The sequence below is a fragment of the Oncorhynchus clarkii genome, unplaced genomic scaffold, assembly GCF_045791955.1.
Source record: "Oncorhynchus clarkii lewisi isolate Uvic-CL-2024 unplaced genomic scaffold, UVic_Ocla_1.0 unplaced_contig_6747_pilon_pilon, whole genome shotgun sequence".
Classification (NCBI taxonomy): Eukaryota; Metazoa; Chordata; class Actinopteri; order Salmoniformes; family Salmonidae; genus Oncorhynchus; species Oncorhynchus clarkii.
In genome coordinates this window covers 169,068-192,191 of record NW_027257996.1, presented here as the reverse complement: position 1 = coordinate 192,191, position 23,124 = coordinate 169,068, and the positions used below count along the sequence as shown (strand labels likewise).

At 45.1% G+C, this 23,124-nt stretch overlaps 1 protein-coding gene across 1 annotated transcript in view; it reads left to right on the top strand.

Annotated features, from left to right (window-relative positions):
• Positions 1-712: 712 nt before the first annotated feature.
• Positions 713-23,124, top strand: part of LOC139394437 (autotaxin-like) — a 49,094-nt gene continuing 26,682 nt past the window's right edge. Inside the window, exons 1-13 of the mRNA XM_071142503.1 lie at positions 713-842; positions 1,067-1,172; positions 5,501-5,656; positions 7,635-7,760; positions 9,486-9,546; positions 9,672-9,769; positions 10,153-10,232; positions 10,360-10,479; positions 12,594-12,649; positions 17,101-17,166; positions 17,405-17,477; positions 19,208-19,316; positions 22,848-22,976. Of these exons, the coding sequence (XP_070998604.1) occupies positions 813-842; positions 1,067-1,172; positions 5,501-5,656; positions 7,635-7,760; positions 9,486-9,546; positions 9,672-9,769; positions 10,153-10,232; positions 10,360-10,479; positions 12,594-12,649; positions 17,101-17,166; positions 17,405-17,477; positions 19,208-19,316; positions 22,848-22,976 (1,210 nt within the window). The 5' untranslated portion in view covers positions 713-812. The remainder of the gene's footprint in view (positions 843-1,066; positions 1,173-5,500; positions 5,657-7,634; positions 7,761-9,485; positions 9,547-9,671; positions 9,770-10,152; positions 10,233-10,359; positions 10,480-12,593; positions 12,650-17,100; positions 17,167-17,404; positions 17,478-19,207; positions 19,317-22,847; positions 22,977-23,124) is intronic.

Genomic DNA, 23,124 nt, shown 5'->3' with positions numbered 1-23,124 from the left:
CACCAGGGTTAGTTTGGGTATAACTTGTTCCAGGGTTAGTTTGGGTATAACTTGTTCCAGGGTTAGTTTTGGTATAACTTGTTCCAGGGTTAGTTTGGGTATAAATCACTCCAGGGTTAGTTTGGGTATAACTTGTTCCAGGGTTAGTTTGGGTATAACTTGTTCCAGGGTTAGTTAGGGTATAAATCACTCCAGTCTAGAGCAGACTAGGAGCAGGCATCACTCGGCAGAGAATCATGGTTCTTTGGAAATTGGTTCTGTAAGGCTTTATGATCCATGCAAATGCGTCGTGTGCGTCCGCATGTGTTCCTTTCCGTTTACAATGAGAACTTATGTTTTGCGAATAGGCGCCCATGACTATTATGCGTTTATTACTGGTTGTCAGATGTTTTCAGGGCTTTCAGCAAGGAAGTTTTACTCTCCTTTTGTTTTCTAAATAATTTGCAGTACAAGGGGATGATGATGATCATTTCAAAGTGGCGACCGATTTGAAAAGTATCAAAGGGCATTGTTATGCATTCACCGGGGTGGTCTCTCCTTGCATTCATTGTTTAGTATCCTACCGCGCACTGCGCGCAGTAAAATGAAACGGCAGCATAAGCACTTTTCCTTGATTTAGTGGATTGAGAGCTGGAAGGAAGCTCCCTTTGGCACCGTGAACAGGTGTTCATCTGAAATCACAAAACTTGGCCACCACACCGTTCTTGCGCTCAGTCTTAGTGATAGTCGGGGTGCAGTCAGGACGCACCGTAACGAACCGAACAGGGACCACTGCGATAAACACATGAATTCTGTAGGACGGACCTGACATAATGGGGAAATATAAGATATCATTTAAACAGGTATGATGGAAATGACCAAACATGGTTTAGAAAACTCTGTGATATTACAATGTAGGATGTTCAAGAGAGAATACCTGGGTTATGATGGATTGTTCTGGCATGCTCCCCGCTATATTTACTGTGGGAGACTTGTCGTTATCGCCTCATATGTTTCACGTTTCATTTTATGTGACAATATTTTGTGGAATTGTATCATTTATCTGTTGTTTCGTTCATTTTCAAAGATGTTCTGTGTCCTCTCCATCGTCTGTGGTTCGGATATCTGCTCGGGATATGTTTATGACCGCCCTGAAAGGTCTGTAGAGGAGGCTGCTTCTTCAAGGACAGACAGTAAGCAAGATTGGACAACTGTTTTGCAATAAATATAGATATTTTGGGGGGACTTCCATCTCTCCCTTTCTCTCTATCTCTCTCTCTCTGACAATAGTTGATGGGTATTATTTTTTGTCTATTACAGTATTGAAATTGTGAATTTAAAAATAAATGTTTGTATAATGACATATTGGGTGTTCTGCACTAACATTGTGCATGGTATACTACAAGCACAGCAGAATCATTGTATCTGTCATTTAGTTACCAAAATAAGCTTTACAGTATGTTTTGAAAAAGCCTTTATGTATTCTGGCTGTAAATGTATATAAAGCCAACTTTCCTTTTGCCATTTTAAACAAGTCAGACAGAAAACTGTCTTTGATTCCAGAGGCATTAAACTAAATCTTAAACTGACTTCGGGACAAAGTAATCAATCACTCAACAGCCTGTAGACTTAACATGGAATCCACATTTACCATCTAGATGATCTTTAAACATGACATATATACATTATACGGAACTCGCTATGTTCCCTGAGGTATCCGTAGCGATGGAATTTCAAAATGCAGTTTATTTGCACATCGTTTTCTATCAGATCTGTCTGCCAGTGTACACAGAACTAATAAGCAAAGAGCGTTTAAGTGTAACAAACGATTACTGTTGTCCTTTTCGCTAGTGATTGGCCTGTTCGTGTATATTTGGGGTTTGTTTGCTCGGCTCTACCTTGTGTCAATATCAAGGGAGCTTTTCAGACGTTTCTGCTCCACATATTCTGACCTGGTCTGCATGTAAAAACTCAGAGGTTTGAAATATACTGTCGGGAAACTTGTCAAAGATCCCACTGCACAGCTGTGAAAGGACATTGTATTCTTTCCTTCACAGGTAGTTTGTTTCCTTTCATCCAGTTCATTCACTGTGTCTGGGATGGGTTTGACATCGAGTAAATGACTAGTTATATGCCTCATACAGCTATTCCTGTGCAGTAAACTGAGTTTGAATCTTCACAGAATTCGTCCACGTGCTTCTCCTGGCGTTGCCCAGGTTTTTCCTGCTGTGGGTTTGTTCCTGAATCCACAAGGAACATCTTATTGTGTACTGTATGTTACACTGGCTTGGTCCCCTCTGTTCCTCTCCCCAACCTCAGGGAAGACTTCCTCTCCCCAACCTCAGGGGAAACTTCCTCTCCCCAACTTCAGGGAAGAGTTACTCTCCCCAACCTCAGGGAATACTTCCTCTCCCCAACCTCAGGGGAAACTTCCTCTCCCCAACTTCAGGGAAGAGTTACTCTCCCCAACCTCAGGGAATACCTCCTCTCCCCAACCTCAGAGGGAAGAGTTACTCTCCCCAACCTCAGGGAAGTGTTCCTCCCCCCAACCCCAGGGAGGTGTTCCTCCCCCCAACCTTAGGGAGGTGTTCCTCTCCCCAACCGCAGGGAAGACTTCCTCTCCCCAACCTCAGGGAAGACTTCCTCTCCCCAACCTCAGGGAAGACTTCCTCTCCCCAACCTCAGGGAAGACTTCCTCTCCCCAACCCCAGGGAAGACTCCTCTCCCCAATCTCAGGGAAGACTTCCTCTCCCCAACCTCAGGGACGACTTCCTCTCCCCAACCTCAGGGACGACTTCCTCTCCCCAACCTCAGGGACGACTTCCTCTCCCCAACCTCAGGGAAGACTTCCTCTCCCCAACCTCAGGGAAGACTTCCTCTCCCCAACCTCAGGGAAGACTTCCTCTCCCCAACCTCAGGGAAGACTCCTCTCCCCAATCTCAGGGAAGACTTCCTCTCCCCAACCTCAGGGACGACTTCCTCTCCCCAACCTCAGGGACGACTTCCTCTCCCCAACCTCAGGGAAGACTTCCTCTCCCCAACCTCAGGGAATACTTCCTCTGCCCAACCTCAGGGAAGACTTCCTCTCCCCAACCTCAGGGAATACTTCCTCTGCCCAACCTCAGGGAAGACTTCCTCTCCCCAACCGCAGGGAAGTGTTCCTCTCCCCAACCTCAGGGAAGTGTTCCTCTCCCCAACCTCAGGGAAGACTTCCTCTCCCCAACCTCAGGGAAGTGTTCCTCTCCCCAACCTCAGGGAGGTGTCCCTCTCCCCAACCTCAGGGAAGACTTCCTCTCCCCAACCTCAGGGAAGTGTTCCTCTCCCCAACCTCAGGGAGGTGTTTCTCTCCCCAACCTCAGGGAGGTGTTCCTCTCCCCAACTTCAAGGAAGAGTTACTCTCCCCAACCTCTGGGAATACTTCCTCTCCCCAACCTCAGGGAAGACTTCCTCTCCCCAACCTCAGGGAGGTGTTCCTCTCCCCAACCTCAAGGAGGTGTTCCTCTCCCCAACCTCAGGGAAGTGTTCCTCTCCCCAACCTCAGGGAAGTGTTCCTCTCCCCAACCTCAGGGAAGTGTTCCTCTCCCCAACCTCAGGGAAGTGTTCCTCTCCCCAACCTCAAGGAGGTGTTCCTCTCCCCAACCTCAGAGAGGTGTTCCTCTCCCCAACCTCAGGGAGGTGTTCCTCTCCCCAACCTCAGGGAGGTGTTCCTCTCCCCAACCTCAGGGAAGTGTTCCTCTCCCCAACCTCAGGGAAGTGTTCCTCTCCCCAACCTCAGGGAAGTGTTCCTCTCCCCAACCTCAGGGAGGTGTTCCTCTCCCCAACCTCAGGGAAGTGTTCCTCTCCCCAACCTCAGGGAGGTGTTCCTCTCCCCAACCTCAGGGCAGTGTTCCTCTCCCCAACCTCAGGGAGGTGTTCCTCTCCCCAACCTCAGGGAGGTGTTCCTCTCCCCAACCTCAGGGAGGTGTTCCTCTCCACAACCTCAGGGAAGTGTTCCTCTCCCCAACCTCAGGGAAGTGTTGAGTAGTAGAGACATTTTTAAAACCCAAATAGAACTGTCTTACTAGCAGCTGTGGATCCATAGTGACTGAATCCATGCTCTATTTTCAATAGTGAAACAGAGCATGGATTCAGAGTATACTCCAAGCTTCTCTTGCAATACTCTCTCATAAAAAAAGGTGCTACCTAGTTTTCTCAGAGTATATCTCCAGTAGATGTTAACGGTTGTCTCTCTCTCTCTCTCCCTGACAGCTCCCTCAGTAGATATAAACGGTTGTCTCTCTCTCTCTTTCTGACAGCTCCCTCAGTAGATATTAACGGTTGTCTCTCTCTCTCTCCCTGCCAGCTCCCTCAGTAGATATTAACGGTTGTCTCTCTCTCTCTCCCTGACAGCTTCCTCAGTAGATATTAACGGTTGTCTCTCTCTCTCTCCCTGACAGCTCCCTCAGTAGATATTAACGGTTGTCTCTCTCTCTCCCTGACAGCTCCCTCAGTAGATATTAACAGCTGTCTCTCTCTCTCTCTCTCTCTCTCTCTCTCCCTGACAGCTCCCTCAGTAGATATTAACGGTTCTCTCTCTCTCTCTCTCTCTCTCTCTCTCTCTTTCTCCCTCCCTTAGACAGCTCCCTAGGTAGATATTAACGGTTATCTCTCTCTCCCTAACAGCTCACTCAGTAGATATTAATGGTTGTCTCTCTCTCTCTGCCAGCTCCCTCAGTAGATATTAATGGTTGTCTCTCTCTCTCTCCCTGACAGCTCCCTCAGTAGATATTAATGGTTCTCTCTCTCTCTCTCTGACAGCTCCCTCAGTAGATATTAACGGTTGTCTCTCTCTCTCTCTCTCTCCCTGACAGCTCCCCCAGTAGATATTAACGGTTGTCTCTCTCTCTCTCTCTCCCTGACAGCTCCCTCAGTAGATATTAACGGTTGTCTCTCTCTCTCCCTGCCAGCTCCCTCAGTAGATATTAACGGTTGTCTCTCTCTCTCTCTCTCCCTCTCTCTCTCTCCCTGCCAGCTCCCGCAGTAGATATTAACGGTTGTCTCTCTCTCCCTCAGTAGATATTAACGGTTGTCGCTCTCTCCCTGCCAGCTCCCTCAGTAGATATTAACGGTTGTCTCTCTATCTCTGACAGCTCCCTCAGTAGATATTAATGGTTCTCTCTCTCTCTCTCTCTCTCTCTCTCTCTCTCCCTGACAGCTCCCTCAGTAGATATTAACGGTTGTCTCTCTATCCCTGACAGCTCCCTAGGTAGATATTAATGGTTGTCTCTCTCTCTCTCCCTGCCAGCTCCCTCAGTAGATATTAACGGTTGTCTCTCTCTCTCTCTCTCTCTCTCCCCCCTGCCAGCTCCCTCAGTAGATATTAACGGTTGTCTCTCTCTCTCTCTCTCTCTTTCTCTCTCTCTCTCTCTCTCTCTCTCTCTCCCTTTCATCTCCCTCAGTAGTTGTTAATGGTTGACTCTCTCTCTCTCTCCCTTTCATCTCCCTCAGTAGTTGTTAATGGTTGTCTCTCTCTCTCTGCCAGCTCCTTCAGACTCCCCGTGGATCAGCACGTCAGGATCCTGCAAGAACAGATGCTTTGAATTGGACGAGGCTGAACCTCCCAACTGCCGCTGTGACAACTTATGTAAAACCTATAACAGCTGCTGCCAGGATTTTGATGAGCACTGCTTGAGAACAGGTAAGCCTGAAGCCTGCCAGCCTGTCTGTCTGGGTTGGTGGTCCCCCCTGCTCCCTTTCATGTTCCCTCAACATGGTGGTCTTACATCTCAGTTCAACCCCTCTTCCCCAGTCCAAGTTGTACATGTTCCAGAATGTTCAGTACGTTGTATTGCATCAATGTAGGGTTCAAAATGAACACACGCTTTACTTACTGACCATCACCATCTCTGTCAGTTTCTACCTCATGTACAGTGCCTTGCGAAAGTATTCGGCCCCCTTGAACTTTGCGAGCTTTTGCCACATTTCAGGCTTCAAACATAAAGATATAAAACTGTATTTTTTTGTGTCGAATCAACAACAAGTGGGACACAATCATGAAGTGGAACGACATTTATTGGATATTTCAAACTTTTTTAACAAATCAAAAACTGAAAAATTGAGCGTGCAAAATTATTCAGCCCCTTTACTTTCAGTGCAGCAAACTCTCTCCAGAAGTTCAGTGAGGATCTCTGAATGATCCAATGTTGACCTAAATGACTAATGATGATAAATACAATCCACCTGTGTGTAATCAAGTCTCCGTATAAATGCACCTGCACTGTGATAGTCTCAGAGGTCCGTTAAAAGCGCAGAGAGCATCATGAAGAACAAGGAACACACCAGGCAGGTCCGAGATACTGTTGTGAAGAAGTTTAAAGACGGATTTGGATACAAAAATATTTCCCAAGCTTTAAACATCCCAGGGAGCACTGTGCAAACGATAATATTGAAATGGAAGGAGTATCAGACCACTGCAAATCTACCAAGACCTGGCCGTCCCTCTAAACTTTCAGCTCATACAAGGAGAAGACTGATCAGAGATGCAGCCAAGAGGCCCATGATCACTCTGGATGAACTGCAGAGATCTACAGCTGAGGTGGGAGACTCTGTCCATAGGACAACAATCAGTCGTATATTGCACAAATCTGGCCTTTATGGAAGAGTGGCAAGAAGAAAGCCATTTCTTAAAGATATCCATAAAAAGTGTCGTTTAAAGTTTGCCACAAGCCACCTGGGAGACACACCAAACATGTGGAAGAAGGTGCTCTGGTCAGATGAAACCAAAATTGAACTTTTTGGCAACAATGCAAAACGTTATGTTTGGCGTAAAAGCAACACAGCTGAACACACCATCCCCACTGTCAAACATGGTGGTGGCAGCATCATGGTTTGGGCCTGCATTTCTTCAGCAGAGACAGGGAAGATGGTTAAAATTGATGGGAAGATGGATGGAGCCAAATACAGGACCATTTTGGAAGAAAACCTGATGGAGTCTGCAAAAGACCTGAGACTGGGACGGAGATTTGTCTTCCAACAAGACAATGATCCAAAACATAAAGCAAAATCTACAATGGAATGGTTAAAAAATAAACATATCCAGGTGTTAGAATGGCCAAGTCAAAGTCCAGACCTGAATCCAATCGAGAATCTGTGGAAATAACTGAAAACTGCTGTTCACAAATGCTCTCCATCCAACCTCACTGAGCTCGAGCTGTTTTGCAAGGAGGAATGGGAAAAAATGTCAGTCTCTCGATGTGCAAAACTGATAGAGACATACCCCAAGCGACTTACAGCTGTAATCGCAGCAAAAGGTGGCGCTACAAAGTATTAACTTAAGGGGGCTGAATAATTTTGCACGCCCAATTTTTCAGTTTTTGATTTGTTAGAAAAGTTTGAAATATCCAATAAATGTCGTTCCACTTCATGATTGTGTCCCACTTGTTGTTGATTCTTCACAAAAAAATACAGTTTTATATCTTTATGTTTGAAGCCTGAAATGTGGCAAAAGGTCGCAAAGTTCAAGGGGGCTGAATACTTTCGCAAGGCACTGTATATGACCTTATGATGACTTGACTCATTGTTGAATGGGACACCCTGATGCAGTTCTAATGGGTTGTTGTTACCTATGTAACATCCTCTCTCATTAATTGATTGAATAAATGATTGATTGTGTCCAGAGGGAGGGTTTGAGTGCAGTAAGGAGCGCTGTGGAGAGACCAGGAAGGACCAGCATGCCTGTCACTGTTCTGAGGACTGTCTGGCCAAAGGAGACTGCTGTACCAACTACAAAACACTCTGTAAAGGTTAGACACTGATACTAGATGTCTCTCACCCTGATACTAGTGCTGCGTGTGCTTTAGCCAACCCTTCTGACTGTTGTTGTCATGACATACACTATCGGTCCAAAGCTTTACAACACCTACTCATTCAAGGGTTTTTCTTTATTTTTACTATTTTCTACATTGTTGAATAATAGTGAAGACATAAAAACTATGAAATAACACATATGGAATCATGTAGTAACCCAAAAAGTGTTAAACAAATCAAAATATATTTTATATTTGAGATTCTTCAAATAGCCACCCTTTGCCTTGATGACAACTTTGCACACTCTTGGCATTCTCTCAACCAGCTTCATGAGGTAGTCACCTGGAATGCATTTCAATGAACCTCATTTCAATAACCTCAACCAAGTTAATTTGTGGAATTTATTTAATTCTTAATGCGTTTCAACCAATCAGTTGTGTTGTGACAAAGTAGAGGTGGTATACAGAAGATAGCCTTATTTGGTAAACAACCAAGTCCATATTATGGCAAGAACAGCTCAAATAAGCAAAGAGAAACTACAGACCATCATTACTTTAAGACATGAAGGTCAGTCAATTTCAAGAACTTTGAAAGTTTCTTCAAGTGCAGTCGCAAAAACCATCAAGCGCTATGATGAAACTGGCTCTCATGAGGACCGCCACAGGAAAGGAAGACCCAGAGTTACCTCTGCTGCTGAGGATTATAAGTTCATTAGAGTTACCAGCCTCAGAAATTGCAGCCCAAATAAATGCTTCACAGAGTTCAAGTAACAGACACATCTCAACATCAGCTGTTCAGAGACTCAGGCCTTCGTGGTCGAATTGCTGCAAAGAAACCATTACTAAAGGACACCGATAAGAAGAAGAGACTTGCTTGGGCCAAGAAACACGAGCATTGGACATTAGATCAGTGGAAATCTGTCCTTTGGTCTGATGAGTCCAAATTGGAGATTTTTGGCTCCAACCACTGTGTCATTATGAGACGCAGAGTAGGTGAACGGATGATCTCTGCATGTGTATTTCCCACCGTAAAGCATGGAGGAGGAGGTGTTATGGTGTGGGGGTGCATTGCCGGTGACAATGTCTGTGATTTATTTAGAATTCAAGGCACATTTAACCAGCATGGCTATCACAGCATTCTGCAGCGATACGCCATCCCATCTGGTTTGGGCTTAGTGGGACTACCAATTGTTTTTCAACAGGACAATGACTCAACACACCTCCAGGCTGTATAAGGGCTATTTGAGCAAGAAGGGGGAGGATGGAGTGCTGCATCAGATGACCTGGCCTCCACAATCACCTGACCTCAACCAAATTGAGATGGTTTGAGATGAGTCGGACCGCAGAGTGAAGGAAATAGCAGCAAACAAGTGCTCAGCATATGTGGGAACTCCTTCAAGACTGTTGGAAAAGCATTCCAGGTGAAGCTGGTTGAGAGAATTCCAAGAGTGTGCAAAGCTATCATCAAGGCAAAGGGTGGCTATTTGAAGAATCTCAAATCTAAAATATATTTTGATTTGTTTAACACTTTTTTGGTTACTACATGATTCCATATGTGTTATTACTATTACTCTATAATGTAGAAAATAGCAAAAATAAAGAAAAACCCTTGGTGTTCTAAATCTTTTGACTGGTCATGTACCTCTCTGACTGTATCCTATATAGTGGTAGTGGAAAGTTATATTGAACCCTCATATTAACTCTTAACTCTTTCTTTGTAAGGGGACACTACTTGGTTGCAGGATGACTGTGAAGACATTAGAACCCATGAATGTCCGGCTGGGTAAGAGATCCCATTTACACACTTCAGACCTTTTTTATAAAAAACATTTTTTGTTTAACCTTTCAAAACTTAAAAAAAAAACCCGTAAGAACATCAGAGATAGTCTCATGATCTTTTGTCCCCAGGTTTGTCCGTCCCCCTCTCATCATGGTGTCAGTGGATGGGTTCAGAGCCTCCTACATGAAGAGAGGAAGCACAGTGATCCCCAACATCGAGAAACTTAGTAAGATATTATGAATCATCCATAACAAGGCTTCATTTGGGGCGGCAGGGTAGCCTAGTGGTTAGAGCGTTGGACTAGTAACCGGAAGGTAAACCCCCGAGCTTACACTTTATTAACCCACTAGGCAAGTCAGTTAAGAACTAATTCTTATTTAGGCAAGTCAGTGAAGGCCTACCCCGGCCAAACCCTAACCCGGACGACGCTGGGCCAATTGTGTGCCGCCTTATGGGACTCTCAATCACGGCTGGTTGTGATACAGCCTGGAATCGAACCAGGATGTCTGTAGTGACGCCTATAGCACTGAGATGCAGTGTCTTAGACCGCTGTGCCACTCGGGAGCCCGTACCATTGCATCATATCTGTTTGTGCCTTTTTACCTCTAGGAGCCTGTGGTACCCATGCTCCTTACATGAGACCCGTGTACCCCACGAAAACGTTCCCCAATCTCTATACTCTTGCAACGGTACGTACTGGTCAATCATCCTTTTTCTTCCTCCTTGCTGAACTCAGCTGAACATTTTAGCTTCAGTTTTGCCGTAATGTAACATCCAGCCTCAACGGGTTAACACCTCCGTCCTGACCTCCTGTAGGGCCTGTACCCTGAGTCCCATGGCATCGTTGGCAACTCCATGCATGACCCTGTGTTTGATGCCAACTTTAACCTGCGGGGTCGAGAGAAGCTGAATCACCGTTGGTGGGGAGGACAGCCGGTGAGGCCCGACTCTCTCTGTTCTGTTCTGTGGTTCAGTCATACAGCGCCTTCACAAAGGATTCACACCCCGTGACTTGTTACACATTTCCTTGTGTTACAGCCTGAATTTAAAATGGATTCCATTGAGATTGAGTTTCACTGCTCTTCCACACAATACCCCATAATGTCAAAGTGGAATTATATTTTTATAAATGAATTACAAATGGAAAGCTGAAAGGTCTTGAGTCAATTAGTATTGAACCCCTTTGTTATGGCATAAATTACTTAACAAGTCACATAATAAGTTGCATGGACTCACTCTGTGTGCAATAATAGTGTTTAAAATGATTTTTTTGAATGACTGCCTCATCTCTGTACCCCACACATACAATTATCTGTCAGGTCCCTCAGTCGAGCAGATTCAACCACAAAGACCAAGGAGGTTTTCCAATGCCTCACAAAGAAGGGCTCCTATTGGTAGATGGGTAAAGATACAGAAGCAGACATTGAATATCCCTTTGAGAATGGTGAAGTTAGGAATTACACTTTGGATGGGGTATCAACACACTGAGTCACTATGAAGATACAGGCGTCCTTCCTAACTCAGTTGCCAGAGAGGAAGGAAACCGCTCAGGGATTTCACCATGAGGCCAATGGTGACTTTAAAACAGTTACAGAGTTGAATGGCTGTGATAGGAGAAAACTGAGGATGGATCAACAACATTGTAGTTACTCCACAACACTAACCTAATTGACAGAGTGAAAAGAAGGAAGTCTGTACAGAATACAAATATTCTAAAACATGCATCCTGTTTGCAACAAGATACTAAAGTAAAAAAATGTGGCAAAGAAATTAACTTTATATCCTGGATACAAAGTGTTATGTTTGGGGCAAATCTAATATACACATTACTGAGTACCAATCTCCATATTTTCAAGCATGGTGGTGGTTGCATCATGTTATGGGTATGCTTGTCATTGGCAAGGATTGGGAGTTTTTTAGGATAAAAATAAACTGAATAGAGCTGAGCACAGGCAAAATCCTAGAGGAAAACCTTGTTGAGTCTGCTTTCCAACAGACTGGGAGACATTCACTTTTCAGCAGGACAGTAACTTAAAACAGAAGGCAAAATATACACTGGAGTTGCTCACCAAGATGACATTGAATGTTCTTGAGTGGCCTAGTTTTGACTCAAATCGGTTTGAAAATCTATGGCAAGACTTGTCAAGAAAATGTCTGTCTAGCAATGATCAACAACCAACTTGACAGTGCTTGAATATTCTGCAAATATTGTACAATCCAGGGGTGCAAAGCTTTTAGAAACTTACCCAGAAAGACACACAGCTGTAATCGCTGCCAAAGGTGATTCTAACACGTATAGACTCAGGGGTGTGAATACTTGTATAAATGAGATATTTCTGTATTTAATTTTCAATTAATTTTATGAAATGTCTAGAAACCTGTTTTCACTTTGTCATTATGGGATATTGTGTGTAGATTGATGACCACTTTTTAGGCTGTAACAACAGAATGTGGAATAAGTTAAGGGGTATGAATATTTTCTAAAGGCACTGTAAGTCACTCTAGAAGCCCCCATCCCATTCTAGAAGCTCCCATCCTATTCTAGAAGCCCCCATCCCATTCTAGAAGCCCTCCCTCCCATTCTAGAAGCCCTCCCTCCCATTCTATAGGCCCTCCCTCCCATTCTAGAAGCCTCCCCTCCCAAACTAGAAGGCCTGCATCTGTGTTCTATTTGCACAGTAATGGCCTTACTGACAGCTGGCCAGGTCTCTCTCTCTCTCTCTCTCTCTCTCTCTCTCTCTCTCTCTCTCTCTCTCTCTCTCTCTCTCTCTCTCTCTCTCTCTCTCTCTCTCTCTCTCTCTCTCTCTCTCTCTCTCTCTCTCTCTCTCTCTCTCTCTCTCTCTCTCTCTCTCTCTCTCTCTCTCTCTCTCTCTCTCTCTCTCTCGTGGTTTAAGGTCACAAACGCTTTTGAAGAACCTTTGTTGACAAAAATGGATTTTCCCATTGTCCTTAAAGGTGTTATATGCCATTACATGATAAATTATATTGTCTTATATCACAGTTTTACAGATAATTTACTGTGGTTATATTCACTTTTATTCTTGTCCTAGATCTGGATTACAGCAGTGAAGCAGGGGGTGAAAGCTGGCACTTTCTTCTGGCCTGTGTAAGTCTCTCCCTCTCTCCCCCACACCCTCTCTGTCTGTCTACCTCTCTCGCTCTTTCTGTCTACCTCTGTCTCTCTCTGTCTGTCTACCTCTCTCTCTCTCTCTCTGTCTACCTCTCTCTCTCTCTGTCTACCTCTCTCTCTCTCTCTCTCTGTCTACCTCTCTCTCTCTCTCTGTCTACCTCTCTCTCTCTCTGTCTACCTCTCTCTCTCTGACTACCTCTCTCTCTCTCTCCCCCTAACCACCACCTCCCCTCTCTCTCTCTGTCTACCTCTCTCTCTCTGTCTGACTACCTCTCTCTCTCACTCTCCCCCTAACCACCACCTCCCCTCTCTCTCTCTCTGTCTACCTCTCTCTCTCTGTCTGACTACCTCTCTCTCTCTGTCTCTGACTACCTCTCTCTCTCACTCTCCCCCTAACCACCACCTCCCCTCTCTCTCTCACTGTCTACCTCTCTCTCTCTCTGTCTGACTACCTCTCTCTCTCACTCTCCCCCTAACCACCACCTCCCCTCTCTCTCTCTCTCTCTCTCTCTCTCTACACCACATCTGAAAAAAATCTGTTCAAGGCCATTTGTATCATATTCCCCTCTTCTCAATGTAAAGATATGATGTCCCACAAACTGTATCACCACACAGCTCACAGCCTGTCAATATACTCCTCATAATTCTCAAGTAGTGCCTAGCGATTAACTGACATTTCTTGCATTTTTTTGGTTATTTAACAACTAATTTGATCAACATCGATTCAATTACTTGAATTCAACGTAGTAAATTTGTTTTGTGAGCTCAACGCGCTGTTTCTCTAGGGAGAAATCAAAATCATTCATGAGAGAAATCAAGAACTATGTGGGATGCTGGGTTGAAGGGAGATGTAGTTTTCATTAAGCAAATATTCAACCTTGTTAATAAGCGCAGAAATGTGGTAAATAACTATATTGACCATAATCCATTGCACCTGTTTTTTCTGGGTCAGGCAGAGAAGATAATTCTCTTTTATGCCTGCTACATTAGGTTAGATACACACAGACCGCATGAGAGATGAATGGACACAACACACCGAGAGAGATAGAGATAACATTAGATGGTCTGTCTGTTTGGTTGCTACTGCCTTAGCAGAGATGAGATGATGACTTTAAGGAATGAAAAATACAAAGTAATATACCAATATTGTATTATTTCATAGTAATTTATTTTTAATTTTTAATTGATGTCTACCCTATGTGGACCTGACGGAGACAATGGAATATTTCAGTGTTTTGGAAATTTAATGTTAACTATTTTTGGCTTTGGAATTTCCATTAAAAAGCTCAATTGTTTTTGTAATTATTTTATAATGCATTTAATGGGAAAAAAAATAATGATATCGAAACTGAAATTTAAAAAGCGTGATATTTTTAAATGGACCTAGAAAAGCATTAGTGGCTCAGCACTACTCTCAAAGACAAAACACTACTCTCAAAGACAGTCTACTCTCAAAGACAAAACACTACTCTCAAAGACAGTCTACTCTCAAAGACAGTCTACTCTCAAAGACAGTCTACTCTCAAAGACAGTCTACTCTCAAAGACAAAGCACTACTCTCAAAGACAGTCTACTCTCAAAGACAGTCTACTCTCAAAGACAGTCTACTCTCAAAGACAAAACACTACTCTCAAAGACAGTCTACTCTCAAAGACAAAACACAACTCTCAAAGACAGTCTACTCTCAAAGACAAATCACAACTCTCAAAGACAGTCTACTCTCAAAGACAAAACACAACTCTCAAAGACAGTCTACTCTCAAAGACAAAACACTACTCTCAAAGACAGTCTACTCTCAAAGACAAAACACTACTCTCAAAGACAGTCTACTCTCAAAGACAAAACACAACTCTCAAAGACAGTCTACTCTCAAAGACAAAACACAACTCTCAAAGACAGTCTACTCTCAAAGACAAAACATTACTCTCAAAGACAAAACACTACTCTCAAAGACAGTCTACTCTCAAAGACAAAACACTACTCTCAAAGACAGTCTACTCTCAAAGACAAAACACTACTCTCAAAGACAGTCTACTCTCAAAGACAAAACAATACTCTCAAAGACAGTCTACTCTCAAAGACAAAACACAACTCTCAAAGACAGTCTACTCTCAAAGACAAAACACAACTCTCAAACACAGTCTACTCTCAAAGACAAAACACTACTCTCAAAGACAGTCTACTCTCAAAGACAAAACACAACTCTCAAAGACAGTCTACTCTCAAAGACAAAACACAACTCTCAAAGACAGTCTACTCTCAAAGACAAAACACAACAGAAAGTGTTGCTATTATATTGTCATAACACTGTTGTGGATTTCAGTTGGAGATGTCTGGAAACTACATGGACATGTTCTTGTTTAGTTGTACTCTGGCTAACAGAACGCGTTGCAGGCTGCTAAAAAAACACAATGCATCACACATGCATAAGACACAGAGGCCTTTGAGGCAGACTTCAGTTCAGAGGAGTACAGACCTAACTGTTTTGAGAGCAATTTGACTCAAATCGGCCTTTTAACGTAAAACGGGGCGCCTGCATGTGAACTTGGCCAGCTGGGGGGGGACTCCTTCAAAAGCAGTGACAAAGTGCATTTCAAGGTGCACTTCCTGAGGAGGGGAGGAGGTGGGGGGAGGGGGGGGGGGGGGGGGGTGAACCAGGGCACTGAGGAGGAGGGGGGGGGCGGGGAGCGGGGGGGCCCAGAGCACTGGGGAGGAGGAGGGGGAGGGGGGGGGGGTGAACCAGGGCACTGAGGAGGAGGCGGGGGGGGGCCCAGGGCACTGAGGAGGAGGAGGAGGAGGAGGGGGGGGGGGCAGGGCACTGAGGAGGAGGAGGGGGGGGGACCAGGGCACTGAGGAGGAGGAGGGGGGCCCAGGGCACTGAGGAGGGGGAGGGGGGGGCAGGGCACTGAGGAGGGGGAGGGGGGGCCCCAGGGCACTGGGGAGGGGGGGGGGGGGGACCAGGGCACTGAGGAGGAGGAGGGGGGGGGGCAGGGCACTGAGGAGGAGGAGGGGGGGCCCAGGGCACTGGGGAGGGGGGGGAGAGGGGGCCAGGGCACTGAGGAGGAGGAGGGGGGGGGGGCAGGGCACTGAGGAGGAGGAGGAGGAGGGGGGGGGCAGGGCACTGAGGAGGAGGAGGGGGGGGGGCCCAGGGCACTGAGGAGGAGGAGGAGGAGGGGTCACTTTACAGTACAGTATAAGACTGTATTATTTAACCAATGAGGTCTGGAGATGACGGGAGTTGTGGTTGTAGCTTTGTGGAGTTTCTGTTAAGACCAACTCCAGGGAGGTCTTAACCAACACCAGAGGGGTTGAGAAGAAGAGAATCCCCCCTGTAGTGATTTAGTGGGATAAGATCTACCCCCCCCCCCAGCTCCCCCACATGTCAAGCCCCAGTTAGAGAGGCAAACCCTGGGGTTGATGGTTGGCAGCTGTGCCTAGTGGGCTGGAGGATGGAGGTCTGTTTGTGGCCCACAAGATAGGAACAGGAGGGGAGGCTTTGAGGTTCAAAGACATCCAGGGGGGAAGGAGAGGGATGTACCCCAGGACTAAATAGGCCTGTTATGTCTTTAGTGGTTCTAATCTGGTGTATTCTAGGACTATATAGGCCTGTTATAATGTCTGTAGTGGTTCTAATCTGGTGTACCCCAGGACTATATAGGTCTGTTATAATGTCTTTAGTGGTTCTAATCTGGTGTACCCCAGGACTATATAGGCCTGTTATAATGTCTGTAGTGGTTCTAATCTGGTGTACCCCAGGACTATATAGGCCTGTTATAATGTCTGTAGTGGTTCTAATCTGGTGCAGGACTATATAGGCCTGTTATAATGTCTGTAGTGGTTCTAATCTGGTGTACCCCAGGACTATATAGGCCTGTTATAATGTCTGTAGTGGTTCTAATCTGGTGCATGACTATATAGGCCTGTTATAATGTCTGTAGTGGTTCTAATCTGGTGCATGACTATATAGGCCTGTTATAATGTCTGTAGTGGTTCTAATCTGGTGCATGACTATATAGGCCTGTTATAATGTCTTTAGTGGTTCTAATCTGGCAGTTTTCCTGGATGCAAACAGAAAGGATCAAATGTGGTGTTATAATACACAGTAAAACATTGATACACAGCCTCCCAGACACAGCACCCCAGACACAGCCTCCCAGACACAGTAAAACATTGATACACAGCCTCCCAGACACAACACCCCAGACACAGCCTCCCAGACACAGCCTCCCAGACACAGCACCCCAGACACAGCCCCCCAGACACAGCCTCCCAGACACAGCCTCCCAGACACAGCACCCCAGACACAGCCTCCCAGACACAGCACCCTAGACACAGTAAAGCCATTGATACACAGCACCCCATACATTTTGTTCAGTGATCTCCATTTTGTCCTCCATATAATGAACTCATCTGATGTGTCTTTCCAGGTCCATCCCGTTGGAGAGGAGAGTCCTGACCATGCTACAATGGCTTCATCTGCCAGATGGAGAGAGGTAAAGTCAGCTTCTTGTATCCTCTTCTTTAGGCTGTTACTATCTGCAATGATATACCAGCAGTGAAACCCCATCCTCTACATGCATCCAAGATGGCCGCTCTATGCTTAGCAGCAATCTCCATCTGACTTTGAGTAAGTAACTTTGCTGCCATATCCTAGCCCTGTATTTGAGACCTGGGGGTGGTAGAGGATACACATGGCCAACCTAAGATTCCCTTCCACCTGTGTTGTTTCAGGCCGTATGTTTACGCCATGCACTCCGAGCAGCCGGACACGTTTGGCCACAAGCTGGGGCCCATGAGCACTGAGGTGAGCTGGAGGCTGGGGGCTGGAGGCTGGGGGCTGGAGGCTGGAGGCTGGGGGCTGGGGGCTGGAGGCTGGGTCTAGGGCTGGGGCTGGAGGCTGAGGCTGGGGTCTGAGGCTGGGGGCTGGGTCTATAGGGCTGAGGCTGGGTCTAGGGCAGAGTCTGAGGGGGAGAGACAGTTGTGGTTCAGACTACCGGGACCTGAGTATGTGTTAAGCAGCACTCACGACAGCAGCACTCATGCCAGATGGAGCTAGTTACATACAGAACAATCTACAACACTGTAGTAAACACTGGCTTTCTGTTTCAACTGTCCAGCCATAGCAAGGCCTCAAACAAACCCAGGCATGTACATGCATGACTTGTACAGTGTGGAATTGATTAACCATTTTGTATTTCTAGTCAAATTGTATTTGTCACATGCGCCGAATACGACATACCTTACAGTGAAATGTTTACTTACAAGGCCTTAACCAACAATGCTTAATTAAGAAGTTTTAAGAAAAATAAGTCTTAATAAGTAAAACATAGAGAAATAAAAGTAACAAATAATTAAACAGTAGCAGTGGGCACCACTCTGTACCGTAACACCCTGTATATAGCCACCACATTGACTCTGTACCGTAACACCCTGTATATAGCCTCCACATTGACTCTGTACCGTAACACCCTGTATATAGCCTCCACATTGACTCAGTACCGTAACACCCTGTATATAACCTCCACATTGACTCTGTACCGTAATACCCTGTATATAGACTCCACATTGACTCTGTACCGTAACACCCTGTATATAGCCTCCACATTGACTCTGTACCGTAACACCCTGTATATAGCCTCCACATTGACTCTGTACCGTAACACCCTGTATATAGCCTCCACATTGACTCTGTACCGTAACACCCTGTATATAACCTCCACATTGACTCTGTACCGTAACACCCTGTATATAGTCTCCACATTGACTCAGTACCGTAACACCCTGTATATAGCCTCCACATTGACTCAGTACCGTAACACCCTGTATATAGCCTCCACATTGACTCAGTACCGTAACACCCTGTATATAGCCTCCACATTGACTCTGTACCGTAACACCCTGTATATAGCCTCCACATTGACTCTGTACCGTAACACCCTGTATATAGCCTCCACATTGACTCTGTACCGTAACACCCTGTATATAGCCTCCACATTGACTCTGTACCGTAACACCCTGTATATAGCCTCCACATTGACTCAGTACCGTAACACCCTGTATATAGCCTCCACATTGACTCTGTACCGTAACACCCTGTATATAGCCTCCACATTGACTCTGTACCGTAATACCCTGTATATAGCCTCCACATTGACTCTGTACCGTAACACCCTGTATATAGCCTCCACATTGACTCAGTACCGTAACACCCTGTATATAGCCTCCACATTGACTCAGTACCGTAATACCCTGTATATAGCCTCCACATTGACTCTGTACCGTAACACCCTGTATATAGCCTCCACATTGACTCAGTACCGTAATACCCTGTATATAACCTCCACATTGACTCAGTACCGTAATACCCTGTATATAGCCTCCACATTGTTATTTTACTGCTGCTGATTGTGTTATGTTCAGTGTCTAATAATGATGAGGTATTTTGATGATCTGTATGGGGATCAATACTTCTATGATATCCCCTGATCGTTGTGATTGCTGTGTGAATATTGATCAGTGTATTCTGTGCTGCAGCTGAACAACCCTCTGAAGGAGATTGATAAGATAATTGGTCAGCTGATGGACGGCCTGAAACAGATGAAACTCCACCGATGTGTCAACATCATCATGGTGGGAGATCACGGTACTGCTGCACAACCGCCTTGACCCCTGACCCTAACCCTGGTCAATACATACCCACCCTACCCCTGGTCAATACACACCAACCCTAGTCAATACATTCCAACCCTGGTCAATTCACACCAACCCTAACCCTGGTCAATACACACCAACCCTAGTCAATACACACCAACCCTAGTCAATACACACCAACCCTAGTCAATACATTCCAACCCTGGTCAATTCACACCAACCCTAACCCTGGTCAATACACACCAACCCTAGTCAATACACACCAACCCTAGTCGTCAATACACACCAACCCTGGTCAATACATACCAACCCTAGTTAATACACACCAACCCTAGTCAATACACACCAACCCTGGTCAATACATACAAACCCTGGTCAATACATACCAACCCTAGTCAATACATACCAACCCTGGTCAATACATACCAACCCTAGTCAATACATACCAACCCTGGTCAATACATACCAACCCTAGTCAATACACACCAACCCTAGTCAATACACACCAACCCTGGTCAATACACCAACCCTGGTCAATACACACCAACCCTGGTCAATACACACTAACCCTGGTCAATACATACCAACCCTGGTCAATACATACCAACCCTAACCCTGGTTAATACATACCAACCCTGGTCAATACATACCAACCCTAGTCAATACATACCAACCCTAGTCAATACATACCAACCCTGGTCAATACATACAAACCCTGGTCAATACATACCAACCCTAGTCAATACATACCAACCCTGGTCAATACATACAAACCCTGGTCAATACATACCAACCCTAGTCAATACATACCAACCCTGGTCAATACATACCAACCTAGTCAATACATACCAACCCTGGTCAATACATACCAACCCTGGTCATTACATACCAACCCTAGTCAATACATACCAACCCTGGTCAATACATACCAACCCTAGTCAATACATACCAACCCTGGTCAATACATACCAACCCTGGTCAATACATACCAACCCTGGTCAATACACACCAACCCTAGTCAATACATACCAACCCTGGTCAATACACACCAACCCTGGTCAATACACACCAACCCTAGTCAATACACACCAACCCTGGTCAATACATACCAACCCTAGTCAATACATACCAACCCTAGTCAATACATACCAACCCTGGTCAATACATACCAACCCTGGTCAATACACACTAACCCTGGTCAATACATACCAACCCTAGTCAATACATACCAACCCTGGTCAATACATACCAACCCTAGTCAATACATACCAACCCTGGTCAATACATACCCAAACCTGGTCAATACATACCAACCCTAGTCAATACACACCAACCCTGGTCAATACATACCAACCCTGGTCAATACACACCAACCCTAGTCAATACACACCAACCCTGGTCAATACATACCAACCCTAGTCAATACACACCAACCCTGGTCAATACATACCAACCCTGGTCAATACACACCAACCCTAGTCAATACATACCAACCCTGGGTAATACATACCAACCCTGGTTAATACATACCAACCCTGGTTAATACATACCAACCCTGGTCAATACATACCAACCCTGGTTAATACATACCAACCCTGGTCAATACATACCAACCCTGGTCAATACATACCCAAACCTGGTCAATACATACCAACCCTAGTCAATACACACCAACCCTGGTCAATACATACCAACCCTGGTCAATACACACCAACCCTAGTCAATACACACCAACCCTGGTCAATACATACCAACCCTAGTCAATACACACCAACCCTGGTCAATACATACCAACCCTGGTCAATACACACCAACCCTAGTCAATACATACCAACCCTGGGTAATACATACCAACCCTGGTTAATACATACCAACCCTGGTTAATACACACCAACCCTAGTCAATACATACCAACCCTAACCCTGGTCAATACATACCAACCCTGGTTAATACATACCAACCCTGGTCAATACATACCAACCCTGGGTAATACACACCAACCCTGGTCAATACACACCAACCCTGGTTAATACATACCAACCCTGGTCAATACATACCAACCCTAGTCAATACATACCAACCCTGGTCAATACATACCAACCCTGGTCAATACACACCAACCCTGGTTAATACATACCAACCCTGGTCAATACATACCAACCCTAGTCAATACATACCAACCCTGGTCAATACATACCAACCCTAGTCAATACATACCAACCCTAGTCAATACATACCAACCCTGGTCAATACATACCAACCCTGGTCAATACATACCAACCCTAGTCAATACATACCAACCCTGGTCAATACATACCAACCCTAGTCAATACATACCAACCCTGGTCAATACATACCAACCCTGGTCAATACATACCAACCCTGGTCAATACACACCAACCCTGGTCAATACATACCAACCCTAGTCAATACATACCAACCCTGGTCAATACATACCAACCCTAGTCAATACATACCAACCCTGGTCAATACATACCAACCCTAGTCAATACATACCAACCCTGGTCAATACATACCAACCCTGGTCAATACATACCAACCCTGGTCAATACATACCAACCCTGGTCAATACATACCAACCCTGGTCAATACATACCAACCCTGGTCAATACACACCAACCCTGGTCAATACATACCAACCCTAGTCAATACATACCAACTCTACCTAGTCAATACACATGCTGGGGGGGGAATCACAGATCAGTTATCTTTCCAAGAAAATGTACTTCCTAAATATGATTAGGCTATAGTTTACTACATTGCCTATATATAAATAAACATTGATCACTCATATTAGTCTCCGTCTGAAAATCGTCCCACTCATAAAAGGGAGGTAAGAAAACGTAGCTCTAGAGAAAGTGAAAGTCTCTCCAACTCAGGTCTCTTTAAAGTACGCCTAGCCTATTGGCTGATATATGCCAGTAATACCGATAGCCTAATATAATGGTCCACGTGAGAATCTCTGGTAATTGAAATTATTTCTTAGGTTATTTTTGCACATTTTTATATTTCCTACAGGGCGCACAATTTACTGCAACCATGGCTGGCAAGTGAGCTGAGTCGTCACATTCGTCTAAAATAATATGGCAGTATTGCGGTTGGGTTCGGGACCAGTTCTTGCGTTAGCGGATGGGAGTCGGACAGAAAGCCAGCGGGTGTGAGCGGGATGAATAAATCCGTCCTCCGCAGACCTCTAGACCAGGGCTGTCAAACTCATTCCATGGAGGTCCTAGTGTCTGTGGGTTTTAGTTTTCTCCTTTCATTTAAGCCCTAGACAACCAGGTGAGGGGAGTTATTTACTAATTCGTGACCTCAATTCATCAAACAAGTACAAGGCAGGATCGAAAACCCTCAGACACTCGGCCCTCCATGGAATGAGTTTGACACGTGCTCTAGACGATGTCCAATTCTCTCTGACTATAGACAATCAAGTCACCTTATTCTTCTTCTTCGTATTCATTCTGCAGTGATTTAAAGTCTGTTCTGAACATGTGTTCCTCAGGTATGGAGGAGGCTCACTGTGACAGGACAGAGTTCCTCAGCTCATACATGCCCTCCACTGTTGATGACATCATCCTGATCCCCGGCTCCCTGGGCAGGATCCGCTCCAGGTACCCCAACAACTCCAAATGTGAGCGTTTGGTTTGTTTGTCTGATTGGTGTATTGATGTATTGATTGATTGACCATTTAAAAACACAATACTGTATTGAAGAACATGCCTTAAGAACATGCCTTAATAAAATCATTGAGGATTTAATCAACTACAAAATCAGTGACC